Source organism: Ictidomys tridecemlineatus, chromosome 12 (assembly GCF_052094955.1).
Source record: "Ictidomys tridecemlineatus isolate mIctTri1 chromosome 12, mIctTri1.hap1, whole genome shotgun sequence".
NCBI lineage: Eukaryota > Metazoa > Chordata > Mammalia > Rodentia > Sciuridae > Ictidomys > Ictidomys tridecemlineatus.
In genome coordinates this window covers 76,719,767-76,735,339 of record NC_135488.1, presented here as the reverse complement: position 1 = coordinate 76,735,339, position 15,573 = coordinate 76,719,767, and the positions used below count along the sequence as shown (strand labels likewise).

The 15,573-nt window shown below is 33.9% G+C and overlaps 1 protein-coding gene across 2 annotated transcripts in view; it reads left to right on the top strand.

Moving 5' to 3' along the window:
* The first annotated feature begins 951 nt into the window (after positions 1 to 951).
* Cfap36 (cilia and flagella associated protein 36) overlaps positions 952 to 15,573 on the top strand; it is a 30,906-nt gene continuing 16,284 nt past the window's right edge. Inside the window, exons 1-4 of one of the 2 annotated variants that reach the window (XM_078029159.1) lie at positions 952 to 1,296; positions 5,174 to 5,238; positions 5,836 to 5,937; positions 14,925 to 15,039. In XM_078029159.1, coding sequence (XP_077885285.1) covers positions 1,182 to 1,296; positions 5,174 to 5,238; positions 5,836 to 5,937; positions 14,925 to 15,039 — 397 coding nt within the window. In that variant the 5' untranslated portion in view covers positions 952 to 1,181. The remainder of the gene's footprint in view (positions 1,297 to 5,173; positions 5,239 to 5,835; positions 5,938 to 14,924; positions 15,040 to 15,573) is intronic. The other variant, XM_005322023.5, reaches the window with a different exon arrangement.

The window sequence follows — 15,573 nt, the reverse complement described above, 5'->3', positions numbered from 1 at the left end:
AAATAATAAATTGAGGATTGTCAAATAAATCAGGGTATATATTCTCTCGTTGAGCAATTCTGTTCAAATTTATCCCTAGGAATTGAACTGACAATTCTTACAGACACAAATGTGTTTATTTTAGCAGTTTGTTGAAGCAAAAAATAGTTGAATAACTTATGGCACACCCAAACCATGGAGTGAAAAAAAGAGAAAATAAACCTCAACACATTAATGATCACACTTATGTATATAAGTAAGATACTGTGTGTGAACTGAAGGGTGGTTTATGGCTATGCAGTCATGAAGAAAGAAGCTTTACATCTTTATGTAAAAAAGTATGTTAAGAAAAAGTGCTTTGTAACAGTACATACAATGATCCTGATTATGGGATATATTATAAAGTTGCCTGAAGTTATTTGGGGGCCTCAAACACTTTGACAATGTCCTTTGAACACCAGTTCCACAATGGACCCTAACCTGGTTATTTGACATAAGATTTGGTGTCAAAGACATTTATTTAAATGAATGTTAACTTTGATTTTGCCTCTGAAAAGCTCCTGATTCTAGTTAGAGCTATCTTAGCTTGAGAGTTAAAAGAACCCTCTGGTGCTGACCCATGCAAAGTGATTGCAGAGCCAGTAAGTAAACCTTAACAGATCGACTTTTGTTCAGCTTTGTATTTTCAGACAGCTCTTTAATTACAAAAGGTTGTGGGAGGGAGTATGAAACTGGAGGGGACTGAGGAACTGAGGTTACAATCATGAAATAAAACCTTTGAAGCCTTGTCATTCAGAGACTCGTGGCAGCCTTCCGCTAGAAGAGGGAACCCCGAGATTGCTTCTAGGACCTCTGACCAATGCCTACACTTCTGCTCTCCGGCCTAGCAACTCCGGACCAATGGGTGGAAGGCTATCTTTTGATCCTCTACTGTTCCCTTCCAGCCAATCGGAAACGTTCTTTAAAAGCCCCTACTCCTCTGAGGTGTGCAGGCCAGGGAAGCTGGCTTCACTTCCGGGCCGCAGTCTGGGGCGGCTGCGACTGTTGCCATAGCTACCGTTTTACGTTAACTGGTTTGCAGTTCTCATCCAGGTGGCCCCAGCAACCCTTTCCCCGACTCCCTCTAGGCTTCCTGAAGCCGGAAGGCCTTAGCCAGCTCCCGGAATTTGGCCTAGGGATCTGCGTCGCCCCGTGGGGGCGGGATGGCTACGGAAGAAGAGGACGAGGTGGAATGGGTGGTGGAGAGCATCGCGGGGTTCCTGCGAGGCCCCGACTGGTCCATCCCCATCTTGGACTTTGTGGAGCAGAAATGTGAAGGTAAAAACCAGAGCCCGAACTGACAATCTTATTCTTGACTCTCTCGCACCAGCAGTGTCAGGGAGGCGGTCACCACACATCATTTCATCTCCTCCGTCTCCACCCTGGCCGACCAGATTTGGAGCTAGTTCTGTAGGAGGAATTGCATCCACTCCCCCAGATCTGAAAATTCGGACCTAGACGTCCTCCCCAATCTGCTGCACGCCGCGCGTCCGAAAAACATTAGACTTTTAATTCTATGTTCGGTTTTTCACCCCATCCGCACATTTCTGCCCTGGACCCGTGGACTCTTTTTGGGTGGGCTTCTTTAACAGTTTCCCCAGTTACCTGGGAGGAGAAGTGCCAGTTTTCCTTTGAGTTCCTTCTGATCCCTAACATTTTCCTCTGTGGAATCAGTGTAGGAAATAAAAAATAATTCACCCCGACCTGTTGACGAGCCAAAGGAGGGCATGTGATTACTCCCGCAGTACCAGAGCCCGAGATCTCGCTGGGCTCTATTCTGCTTTTTGAGTTCTCTACTCTCAGCTATACCAAAAAGGGGGAGATAGCGGCATATGTTTGGGTTCTTTTTTCTTTCTTTCATTCATTTTTTTTTGAGACATACAGACGTCACATAATAGTTCCTTTGAAGGATAGGCACCTCCGGTTTCTGACCAGTTCACACTTATTCAGAATTCAATCCTGTCTTCACAGAAAGGGAACCAGAAACTATGTCATGGTCAAATGTCTAGATGTTGTCTTGGTTATTTAGCTTGGGCAAGACTTAGAGTAATAACATCCCTCAGTTATTTGAATGTCTTTCTTATAGGTGTTGATGGTAAGGACTTGATGGTCAGAATCAGTGGGATAGAGCTGGGGTCAGTGGGTACAAGCTGCAAGGAAACAAATTTCAGTGAAGGAAATGCTTGGTATCCAGGATGCTAAGGCCTGCCTGAAAAGGTAATGAGTTCCCCCAGGCATTAGCAGTGTTTGAATGGATCAGATAATGACTTAATGGAGATGTTAGAAAGGATTCAGCTATTCAATGGTTTATCATCCTGGATAATCCTTTAAGACTTCTTTCAAGAAGATTCCATTAATCTGGGAAAGATGAAATTTTGTTTGACCACTGATTCTTTATTATATTCTCATTGTTATAATCAAAGTCAAATACTAGTTATTAAGTGTTGTTTTTAAAGGTAATTTTTAAGGACAGTCAAAAACAAAATAACGTACTGGTACTTCTTTTAAGCATTTAAAATGCCATCATGATACTAATGAGGCATGTTGAATTCTGACCTCCTTTAGAAGAAAAAAGAAATTATGTCATCTATTAATTCCATTTATCCCTCTGAGACTATATGCTGAAATGAAAAATAAAAGAAGCACTGTTCATCTTTTTATTCCCAAGTGTCAAAAGTGCACTGAGCACAATGGAGCATCCCTATAATCCCAGAGACTTGGGAGGCTGAGGCAGAAGGATCACAATTCAAGGCCAATTTAGCAAGACCTTGTCTCAAAACACAGGACTGGGTATGTAGCTCAGTGTGTAAAGCTCCCATGGGTTCAATCCCTGATAGATAGATAGATAGATAGACAGACAGACAGACAGACAGAGGCTGCATCTTAGTAATAATATAGGCAATAGTGTAATTTTACAGAGAAGCATATCTTCAACCTCATAAACACTATAGTGTAGTAATTTGGTTTTAGAATGAACTGAAAACAGCTTAAGTAGCAGTTGTATAGAATGTATATGCAGTGTTACAGAGTGGCTGCAGGATAAATAGAAGAAACATGCCAGTGACACTTGAAATAACTGTTTATAATTCACTGACTTGAGCTTAAAATGTGCTATTCTCTACTTTAGATGATTTCAAGATTAGTTTGTACAACTTCATGACATCATCATTTACTTCAAATAGTGCGTTTCCTTGAACCAGAAACTAGGGATAGATATGAATAACAAAATCCTGTACTTGAGAAATATATAATGTCATAGAGAAGACAGGTAAATAGAATAAAATACAAAGTGGCAGGTGTTATAATAAGGATAGGTACATTGTGTTGTATATTATGGGCTGAGAGGAGAGACCTAACCAAACTAGTACTTCAGAGTGTGTTGCAGATCATAGTAATATGACATGACACTTGGCAATATCTCCCCCTACCTTCTGCCACAGTACTGTATTTTGAGACAGGATCTCACTATGTTACCCAGGCTGGCTTTGAAATTGTTGTCCTTCAGCCTTAGCCCCCAAGTAGCTGGGATTCCAGGTGTGTGCAACAGCATCAGGCACTAGAATGGTTGGTAGAGAGGGGACAGGGATGGAGTAAAGGAAAAAAAAAAGGCATGGGTTTTGAAGTGGTATGTGTTATGTTTGGAGTGTTACAAGTAGTTGTGTATTGTTAGGAGGACAAGATTTGGATTTTGGAGTGGTGGGAAGTGAGGTGAAACTTGGGATCAAATCCTGGAGGGTCTTGATTGGCCTTCTAAGGATTTTGCATTTATTCTGTAAGAAAGTGAACAGTTATTGGAAGAGTTTTAACTTGAATATTACAGAAGTTAGTTTTGCCGATTAGGAAGATCATTCTGGAGGAATGAAAAAAATATTTATTGTTTACAATTCATGAATGTGTCCTGGTTTCTTAATTAGATTATAGATTCTTAATCTAAATTGTTTCACGAATAACACTCAGTAAACATTTGTTTTGGTTTTATTTTCACTTCATTTATTCATCTGTGGTAACAAAAATGGCCTAGTCACTTTGAATACATTTTACATTAGCAAAGTTCCAGTACAATAAAATAATTTTGAGACTGTTATAAAAGGGATTTAATGTTTAATAATATTCCATTAGAAGCTTATGAAGAAATTGTTGCCTTATATTGTGGCAAATTAGTTTTCATCTTAAATATGAAGGAGATTTTGTTTTAATATTTTTTAAATGAGAGAAAACTTGTTTAAATTAATATTATATATTATATGTATTTGTGTATATTACTTAATTTTAATAATATATTTAACATTGTATCTAATATATTATCATGTCAGTGTATATGCTTATTTTTAAAAGTAGCAATTTGATATTTTACTCTTTATTTTTACCAGTATGAGGATTGAACCCAGTGGTGCTAAATTACTGAGTTACACACCCAGCCCTTTTTATTTTTTATTTTGAGGCAAGGTCTCGCTAAGTTGCCCAGGCTGGCCTTGAACTTGCAGTCCTTTTATTTTAGCCTCCAGAGTCAATGGGATTACAGGTGTACACACCACTCAGCCCAGCAGATATTTTTAATTTTTTTAGGTCTTTTTTTAATGTTTATTTTTTAGTTTTTTAGGTGAACACAATATCTTTATTTTATTTTTATGTGGTGCTGAGGATCGAACCCAGTGCCTCACACATGCCAGGTGAGCACACTACCACTTGAGCCACATTCCAAGCCCCAATTTTTTTAAATCTTTGTAATCCAGTATATATTTATTTTCATGTGAAATAATTGGTCAAAATTTGGATCTCATAAAAATTTACAGTTTAGCTAGGTGTGGCGGCATATACTTGTAATCTCAGTGGCTTGGGAGCTGAGGCAGCTTCAAAATCAGTCTCAGCACCTTAGCAAGACCCTGTTTCAAAAATTAAAAAAAAATTTTTTTTTAAAGTACGGGCATGTGGCTCAGTGGTTAAGTGCCCCTGCGTTTATTCCCTGGTACAAAAAAAAAAAAAAAATTACAGTTTAAAAAGTAGATTTACATATCTAAGTTGTTTTAAAGAAAAACTGCAGAAATTCAAAGCTGAAGAGCTAAATTATCAGAATGATAGTTCCATTTGTAAAGAATGGATTATAAATTTGTATTAGTGAAATGATTTTTTTACACTATATTTTTCTCAAATTTAGTTTTTGATGATGAGGAAGAAAGCAAATTGACTTATACAGAGATTCATCAGGAGTACAAAGAGCTTGTAAGTATTTTTCACTGATTTTAAAAGGTAATTAGAATAATGATGCTTATAATTTTCTAAATTAAAAAAAATTGATGTTGCTTCATTAAAATTATTTAATTTCACAAATATTATCTATCCTAACAGTACTATCAGTTGTATTAGACTCAGTGGTTTCTCTGAGCATCTCATTTTTATGATTTCATATCTCTTCCACTCTAGAATCTAAGGACTGGAATTATAATTATAGGGATCTTACATTTGATCTTTATATTTTATCATTTTTGGCTGATGCCTGCAGGGAAATGTTAGTTTTTCACTTAGTTATGGTTGTCTTATGATTTTTAATAATGACTGTTGCGTAGCAGAAAAGTTCTGCTACATTGAATTTTATAATTCTGACTTTTATTATTTCTAGTAGAGGAAATATGATTTTATGTGATTTTCTGAAAAAAATTAGCTTTTGTTATATTTTGGTGAAATGACAATATTATTTCAATATAATATTACATAGATTAATGCAAAAGCATTTGAATTATACTTTTTTAAATTGAATACTTAATAGGTATACAATAATTTAGAATTTTTCTATATAAAAGTTAAACTTTCCCTTCTTAGGTTGAAAAGCTGTTAGAAAGTTACCTCAAAGAAATTGGAATTAATGAAGATCAATTTCAAGAAGCATGTACTTCTCCTCTTGCCAAGACTCGAACATCACAGGTTTTTGCTTTTTTGTTATTCTGTTACCTTGCAATTGTAACAAAAATTCCCAGGGTTTCTCTTAAATTTAGTATGTTTGATTGCAAAAGTATAATATTTTAGACATTGTAAGAGGTGAAAAAGATAATTCATTACATAGGGGTTTTCTTTTACAACAACCTTAAAAAATAATAATTTGAGGCATTAATGAGCTGATACAATTAAAAATGAACTTTCCAAAATCAACTGTAATAAGATTGCAGGGTTTATCCAAATTACTGTTTTATTTATATAGATCTCTGATAATTCTGCAGTTGCCCTTTTAGTACATCCATAGTTAATAGTTACTGGGGCTTTTTCGTTTTGGAACTATTTCTGTTGTCTCAGTTCTGTAGTGCTGGGCTGCAGTAGGTATTATGTGTAATTATAACATTTATTGAGGACTTATGCTAGTTGATGTTTTAGACACTTAGTCATCTTGATCCCTCTTAAGAAACTGGTATTTTAACTTTCATCTATATGTGAGAAAACTAAAGCACAGATAGATTAAGTACCCAGTCCAAAGTCCATAGCTATTAAAGTAGTTGAGCCAGTATAACAACACAGGCCATTCAACTGAGAGCCCTTGCTCAGAGGTTGAAATAGAGACATGTTGCTACAGGTAGACTTTTGAAAAACTTAGTTTGGTTTGCCATCCTCTTAGTGAATTTAAAAATTTCTTAGCAAGATGATAGTGAGGATTGTCTGTGATGTGACTCCAAATTATATTTTCAGCCTTTGATCTCTTGTTCTCTTCTCCAATACAGAATGTACTATTGTCATTTCAGACCACTCACTCTTACAAGCATCTGTGTACTCAGCTTTGCTCATGCTGTTTCTTCACCTAAGATGTATGGCCCTACAACCAATGCACTCCTTAGGGCCTGGCTGAAATGCTACTACTTATGGAAGTAGTATGTTGCTCCCTTAATCATTAGAGGGTAGAACTCATTCTATCTCACTGGGTACTTTTATATTTTGGATATTTTTGAATTATAGTTTTCTACTAGTCCATTTGCCCTATTAGATTGTAAATCCTTTGAGCTGTTTATGGTATCTTTGCATTTCTAGTTACTAGCTTAGAGATGAGAGCTTAATTTGTAGTAGGTAGTTTACAATAAATATTTGTTAAATTATCTTATTATTATGTCCTTGAAGAGATTGTTTTGATTATTTAATCTGGCATTTACTGGTACACTTCTCTTTTTTACAGTTTCTTCTCATTTAATGATCATCTCTAATTCTAGAGATAGAAAATCTTTAACATAACATTTTACAGAAAGTGTGTACACACTAATGTAAACAAATATTATATCAGTTAATAATTCTATAAAGCAAAAGTTGTTTTACAGTTTACCTATATATATTATATATTACACATATATATTATATACCATCATTTTAGTTTATGAAACAATAACAGACATTTTTTCTTTTTATTTATTTTCTTCTTTTTAATGGAATAGGAAGAATTTGAAAATTACAGATGATCCTCAACTTATGAAGGGTTTAATGTCCTGATAAATCCATCATAAGTCAAAAAGCATTTAATGCACCTAACCTACTGAACATCATAACTTAACAACATAGTACATTATAGAGTATCACTTGTTTCCCTTTGTGATCATGTGTTTGTCTGGAAGCTCACTGCTGTTGCCCATCACCAAGAGCGATTATCATACTGCACATTGCTAGCCCATGATAAGATCAAAATTCAGAATTCAAAGCATGGTTCTACTTAATGTATATTGATTTTGCACTATTGTAAAGTGGAAAAACTCTAAGTTGGCAACAGTCTATAACTATCTTTTGTTTGTATTATCAAGATAACTAAATTATTTGTGAACGTAGATGTTCAGAATTCAGATATTATGTTCAGATCAAGATCAACAACAGTTTTCTAATTCATTCTACCGTATACCTTTTAATTTGCTTAGAATTGATAGTACAGTTTTGTTATATACAACAAAGCAGGCCTTTTGAGATGGTTGGATCCATCTGCTTATGAGTCCTTAATCTTTCATTTACTATGTGTAAGATTTTGGCAAAAGCTCTTGTACAGTTTACCTTCTTAACCCTTTCTTTAAAAAAAATACTTTTTTAGTTGTCTTTGTTTTATTTATTTATTTTTTTATGTGGTGTTGAGGATTGAACCCAGTGCCTTACCATATGCGAGGCAAGTGCTCAATCACTGAGCTAAAACGCCAGCCCTCTTAACCTTTTTGATTCTTAGTTTTTGCATCTGTTAAATAGGGATAGTATATACTTTGAAATGTTTTTTTTTTTGAAATTTAAGAGATAACATACATAAAGCATTTAGCACAATGTCTGATGTATATCAGGTGGTCTATAAATAAATGGAAGCACTTCTTAATTAAAGATAGCTATTTTGGTGCTTGATTAGGGTCATGCGTTCAATCCCCATGTGGACTAGTTAGATTTATTCTTTACTAGAGTAAATTCTTAGTTATCAGATACTTAGTAGCAACATTTAATCAGTATAAGGATGTCACTGTTACTGAAAAAACACCTTGAAGCACTTTATTTACTGCTTTGAAGCAACCTAATCTTTATACAGGAAAATCAAAATGTTGATTCCAATATTGGGGTGTCTAAGAAGGAATTAAAGAAACAAATTGCTTGCCCTGGATAATTTAGGAGATAATTTTTGGTTTGTTTCGGTTTGGTGATTTGGTTTTGATTTTCTATACAGGCTGCCAGTTTTCATGGATTTGTGCAATTAAAGGAAACTTGGAAAATTCTTTTCATTTCATTAGTTATCATTAGATCTAAACCACTGGTTCTGGCATATTCTTTGTGGATTAAAGCTAGAAAAAGTGGCAAGGAATGCATCAGATGAAGCAGTGTAATGATAAAAAGGTTCAGGGGCAGTGGTTCCTGTCTGCAATCCCAGGGACTTGGGAGGCTGAGGTAGGAGGATTGCAAGTTCAAGGGTAGCCTTAGCGACTTAGTGATGCCCTAAGAAATTTACTGAGACCACGTCTCAAATAAAAAATAGAAACTGGGGATATAGCTCAGTGGCAAAACATCCCTGGGTTAAATCCCCAGTACAAAAAAAAAAAAAAACAACCAAAAAAACAAAAAACACAACAACCAACTTTTTTTTTAAAAAAAAATGTTTTTTAATTGTAGATGGACACAATACCTTTATTTTATTTATGTATTTCTATGTGGTGTTGAGGATCGAACCTAGTACCTCATACGTGCAAGGCAAGCGCTCTGTCACTGAGCCACAATCCCAGACCATAACCAACTTTTTAACAGCATGTTTTTCTGTTATACACATGTGATTTCTTAAAAAAAAAAAAAGTTCATGAATTAAAATATCTTATACCAATTCAGAAAAATATGACAATATAATAAATAGTGAGATATTTATCATTTCAGTTGCCTATAGTTGAACGTCAGGATTTTGTAGTATTTTGCAATTGAAGTGGATAAAAACAATATCTGCTTGTGAGGATAAAACTTATCATTAATTTCAATGCATGACAAAATTCAGGGATTTCTAGAAGGGTTTTTTGTTTGTTTTGTTTTGTTTACTTGATTTACATTGACCTTTATAAGATAGAAATTAATACTTGCAGAAACATTTCTCTTATAATAATTGGCACTGTTAAGAAGATTACATCTGTGATGTTACTATTGAATCTTTTTTAGTATTAGGGATTGAACCGCGGGGTGCTTAACCACTGAGCCACATCCCCAGCCCTTTTTTATATTTCATTTGTTGCTTAGGGCCTTGCTAAGTTTCTGAGCCTGGCTTTGAACTTGCAATCCTCCTGCCTCAGCCTCCTGATCTGCATGTGATTTCTGTGATTACAGGCATGCGCCATTGCTCCCAGTTTACTATTGAATTTCTAAAAGTACACATAGGATAACAGAAAATATTTTGTGTGAGTCCTAGTAAGATTTTAAAGAAGCTAGTAATATTTATTCTTTAGAGAAATTATAGGCTTATAAAAAATGAAGCATATAGTTTCCCTTATTAAAATATTGCATTAGTATTGTATATTTGTTATAACTGATGAACCAGTATTGATACATTAACCCTTCCTGTTGTATACTTGTAAGGGCTTTGCCAAATATAGAATGCCATGTAGCCACTATTACAGTGTTGTAGAAAATAGTTTCACAGCATTAAAAATCTCCTCTATGTTCCATATATTCATTCCTCCTGGCCTTGTTTTAGTTCCCAAACAATGTTTGGTGTTTTTATTTTCTCAGTAATTTTACCCTCTCTAGGATGTCATGTAATTGGGAACATAGTATATATCCTTTCAGACTGATTTCTTTTAATAAGCAATATGCATTCAACTCTTCCTCCATATTTTGTGGCTTCATAATTTTCTCACCAAGTATTATTACATTGTATGGATGTACCACAGTTTGTTTTTCCTTTTATTGAAGGATATCCTGATTATTTCCATTTTTTTTGGCAATTTCTAATTTTTTTTAAGATTTTTGTGTGGACATTATGATTTTAATTTGTTTGGCTAAACACCTGTGAGTGGATTACTAGGTCATCTGATAAGACAAAGCTTAGCTTTTTAAGAAACTTTTAAGCTGTCTTCTAAAGTGTCTTTACCATATTATATTTCTGTCACCAGTAATGGACAGTTTCTGTTTTTCCACATCTGTGTCAATACTTGGTATTTTTGGATTATAAACGTCCTAATAGGTGTATAATGCTATATTGTTTTCTTTTGCCCATTTTTCAGTTGAATTGTTTGTTTTCTAATTGTTAAGGTTTAAGAATTCTTTGTATTTTTAGGTACAAATCCTGTTATAATGCTTTTCAAAGTAGTTTGCAAATTTTCTTTGGGTTTTTTTTTCATTCTCTTAAACAGTGTCTTTCACAGTAGAAATTTTTAATTTTAATTAAGTCTGATTTACCAGTTTTTTCTTTCATGGAGTTTGCTTTTGATGTTGTATCTAAGAAGTCGTCACCAAATCTAATTATCTAGATTTTCTTCTATGTTACCTTTTAAAGCTTTAGTTTTGTGTTTTTATATTTAAGTCTGTGGTTACTTTTGTGATAACTTCTGGTGTAAGGCCAATGGTTAGATTTTTTTTTTTTTTTTTTTTTTTAGGATGCCCATTTTGAGTTGTTCCAGCATCATTTGTTGAGAAGACTATCCTTTCTCTATTGAATTGCCTTTGTTTCTTTGTAAAAAATCAGTTGAGTGTATTTATGTAGGTGTAATTTCAGGACCTATTCTGATTTCATTGATCTGTTTATCTACTACAACACCAATATACCACCATCATGATTATTATAACTTAATAATAAATTTTGATGTTGGATAGTGTTAGTTCCCTGACTTTGTTCTTTATCTACGTTGTGTGATTATTCTGGGTCTTTACCTTTTCATGTATCTCTTAGAATAAGTTTTAATATCCACAAAGCAGTTTGCTGGGATTTTTGTTGGGGTGTGTGAATCTACAAATTAAGCTGGGAAGACATGTTAACAGTTTTGACTCTCCCTGTTTATGAATATGGAATATCTTTCTATTTCTTTGGATCTTTAATTTCTTTCATTAGAGTTTTATTACTCCTTATACAGATCTGATACATACTTTGTTAGACTTATTCCTAAGTACTTCTTTTTTATCTTTTGTGTTTTTAATTTCAAATTCCAGTTGTTCATTGCTGGTACATAGGAGAGCAGTTAACTTTTATATGGTAAAATATATCCTGGTTTAATTCCTTACATGTTCCAGAAATTTAAAATTTTTTTCTTTTTGTATTTTTCTAAAGACAAGTCATGTTATCTGTGAACAAAAACAGTTTTCTTTCTTCCTTCTTAATTTCTTATAACTTTATTTTGTTTATTTTTTCATCTAGTGCTAAGGATGGAACCCAGTGCCTCACACATATAAGGCAAGTTCTCTGTCATGTAGGCACAACCTCAGCCCTCTTCTTTCTTAATTAATAACTTTCTATTAACTCTTCATGTTTTATTTTATTAACTAGAACTTCCAGTATAGTGTTGAATGGGAATGGTAAAAGAGACCATTCTTGCCTTATTTCTGATCCAGTGGGAAAACATCTAGTTTCTTACCATTAAGTTTAATGTTAGCTGTATGTTTTTAAACAGATGTTCTTTACTGGGTGAGGAATTTTTTAGTCCTCATTTGCTGAGAGTTTTTAATCTTGAATGGTTGTTGGGTTTTGTTAGATTCCTTTTCCATATCTGTTATTATGATCAGATGATATTTCTTCTCTGCTCTGTTGATGTTTGTTATATTTAGTGATTTTCAGATGCTGATCCATCCTTGCATACCTGGAATAAATCCCACTTGGTTGTGGTTTATAATTCTTCATATACCTTGTTGTTTTTAATTTGCTAAATTTTGTTGAATATCTCTATATCTTTGTTCGTGAGAGAGATTGATGTGTAGTTTTCTTTTATTGTCTGTCTGGTTTTGGCATTAGGGTAATACTGGCATCATATAATGAATTAATTAGTATTCTCTCTGCTTCCATTTTCTGGATGATATTGTAGAGAATTGGTATAATTTCTTCCTTAAATGTTTGGTAGAATTCATCAGTGAACCCATTTTGGTGCGGTATTTTCTATTATATAGGATTATAAGTTATTGATTGAACTTCATTGTCAAGGCATAGGCTGTTCAAATGATCTATTTCTTCTTTTGTGTTTTGGCAGATTGTATCTTTTAAGGAATTTCATATATATTATCAAATTTATGGGCATAATTACTCATGGTATTTCTTTGTCATCCTTTCAATGTTCTTAGGATCAGTAGTGATAACACTTTTTTCATTTTTGAGATTAGTAGTTTGTGCTTTTGCTCTTTTCCCCCTTAACCTAGCTAGAGGTTTAATAATTTTAACCAGCATGAAAAGGTCCAGAGCAATTACTTTTGTATTCATTCTTCAGTTTATAAAATGTTTTCTCATTTTATTTAATCCCAATACCTAGTTAGAAAGTTGTTCTGTATTTCTTTTATTCTAAGAAGCAAATTTTTAAAAAAATTAGAATTCTATAGTTATATATAGTAGTTGGGTTCATCTTGATAAACTCATATATGCATTGAATTCTATTTCAGTTTATGATCCTCCCCCATTTTCCTTCCTCTGTTCATCTAGATTTTCTTTTGTTCATCTATTTATTTTTATTTGATTGGTTCTTTCTACCTATACATAAAGGTGAAGTTCTCGGTGATATATTTATATATGCAAATACATGATTTTTTAAAGAAATCATTCTGCATGAGGCAATTTTTATCACAATATCTTTAAAGTAGGAATGCATTTTATAATTGATGATATTATAGTTTAATTGGTAGTGTTTTTTTCTTAGTGGCATATAAAACAGTTGTTTATCTTACTAATCTACAGTATTAGGTTCAGTGAAGTACTGTATAGATATTGTTGTTAATATATTGATTTTACAGAAAAGAGATTGAAGCTCTGAGAATTTACATGATATGTTGAAATTCATGGGACTGGTGCATAGTCAAACTGAAAGCAGGCTTTTGCTATCAAGGATTTTTTTCTTTTCCTAATGTATGGACTCTTCCTTTCCTAATGTATCAGTGGGTCTCAAACTTTAATGTTGCAAGAATTATCTGAGGAGATGTGTGGGCACCCATCCTCCAGAGATTTAGATGAATTGTATCTATGGCAGGGCTCAGGCATATGCATTTTATTAATCCCTCTTTCTTGCATTTATTAAGAGGAATCAAGAATAACATTTTGAGGAACCTTGTATTATAAGTTCCAGAGAAGTTATTTAGTGGCATAATCCTATAAATCGGACCCTGGTAGACTTCAGTAAGCAATCACAGAGACTGCCCACATTGTTTTGAGTACTGAACTCTGGGCAGCAGCTTTCAAACACAGCTGAAGCTTGTTTGTCAGGTCCTGCTTTGGGGCTTTCTGGACTGTATTTGTAAACTTAGTGGAAAAGAAACATTTCCTCTTTTCTCTCTATAGTTGACCCCATGTAGTTGTCATATAGAACTGCTTTTTCACTTTATCTTTGTTTTGTTCTCCTGCACAAATCTAGGATGTAAGCTGGTTGATGGGGGAAGGGCTGCTTCCTCTTTCAAATAGATTTTTTTGATGAGGCTTTTGTTGAGGTGTTCTCTGTGACAATATTGCTAATGCCTACATGTCCTTCATTGCCTCAGCATGATTTTGTATGGTCAGCTTTTCCAGTAATATCATGTAAAGCTGGAAAGAATTCTAAATAAGATCTGTTTTTAGGCATTTATATTTTATTCTACTTTTTATTAATTAGTTTGGAAATTGATTTGCTCTTAATAATATAATATTCTCAATAGTTAAGGGAAGTATTAAGTGTGCACCCTAATATTAGACACCTTTTTTAAAATTTCTTGTAATTCTCAGTTGATTTTACATCGTAATTTCTAACTCTGCTTCTTTCTAATAACTTTCTGCATATAAGACAACTACAACAGCATTCACATAATTGTTCATTACACTTACTTTCCAGATTCCATTTATTGACATTTAACTTGGTACTTTTTATTGATTAAGGGATAATTTTTGTAGTTACTGAATTTTTATTAAGCAATAAAATTTAAGTGACAGGAATATAAATTAAATAGATGTTATTTTGGTAGAAAAACAAACCTAAATACTGAAGTGGTAACTTCAAAAAGGTAAGCCAGATTCTTGTGTTGTTTTTTTCAGAGTCATTTAGTACTGGCTCATTTGGAAAATGTATCATGGTTAACTTTAGCTTAAGCATGGGATTTGGAGAGTTATCCTCTTGAGAATTGTATCTTAAAGGATTTTAAAATAAAATCTTAAAATTGTCCATTTGAGTCATCTAACCATAAATGGTAGAGCACTCATGAATTAATGTACTGTTTTGCAATGAAAATTATTTGAATGTGTGGGAAATAGTTTTAAAAATTTAGTCTTCATTTAACCTCCAGATTTCTTTTCACAGGCCATTTTGCAACCTGTGTTGGCAGCAGAAGATTTTACTATCTTTAAAGCAATGATGGTCCAGAAAAACATTGAAATGCAGTTGCAAGCCATTCGAATAATTCAAGAGAGAAATGGTAAAATGTTGAAGTTAGAAATCTAAGTGCTAATGCTTTTTTTTAAAAATTCTAATATGATCTTAAGTGAGGCTGCTTTTTATACATTTATTTCAAGTTTGAAAGTCTTTAGCTGATGTAAGAGACTCAAGAGTGTAGCTGGGTATGGTGGTGCATGCCTGTAATCCCAGTGGTTGGGGAGGTTGAGGCAGGAGGATTTCGAGTTCAATAATGGGGGAAGGGCTCCTTCCTCTTTCAAATAGATCTTTTTGATGACACTTTTGTTGAGGTGTTCTCTGTGACAGTATTGCTCAGCAAAAGCAAGGTGCTAAGCAACTCAATGAAACCTCAGCAAAAGCAAGGTGCTAAGCAACTCAGTGAGATCCTGTCTCTAAATAAAATACAAAATAGGGCTGAGGATGTGGCTCAGTAGTCAAGTGCCTCTGAGTTCAATCTCGAGTACTCCCCAACCTCCCACCAAAAAAAAAAAAAAAAAAAAAAGTGTAAACTTCCTGATCAGTGTATATTGGACATCTCAAAGAAAGCAGACTTGAT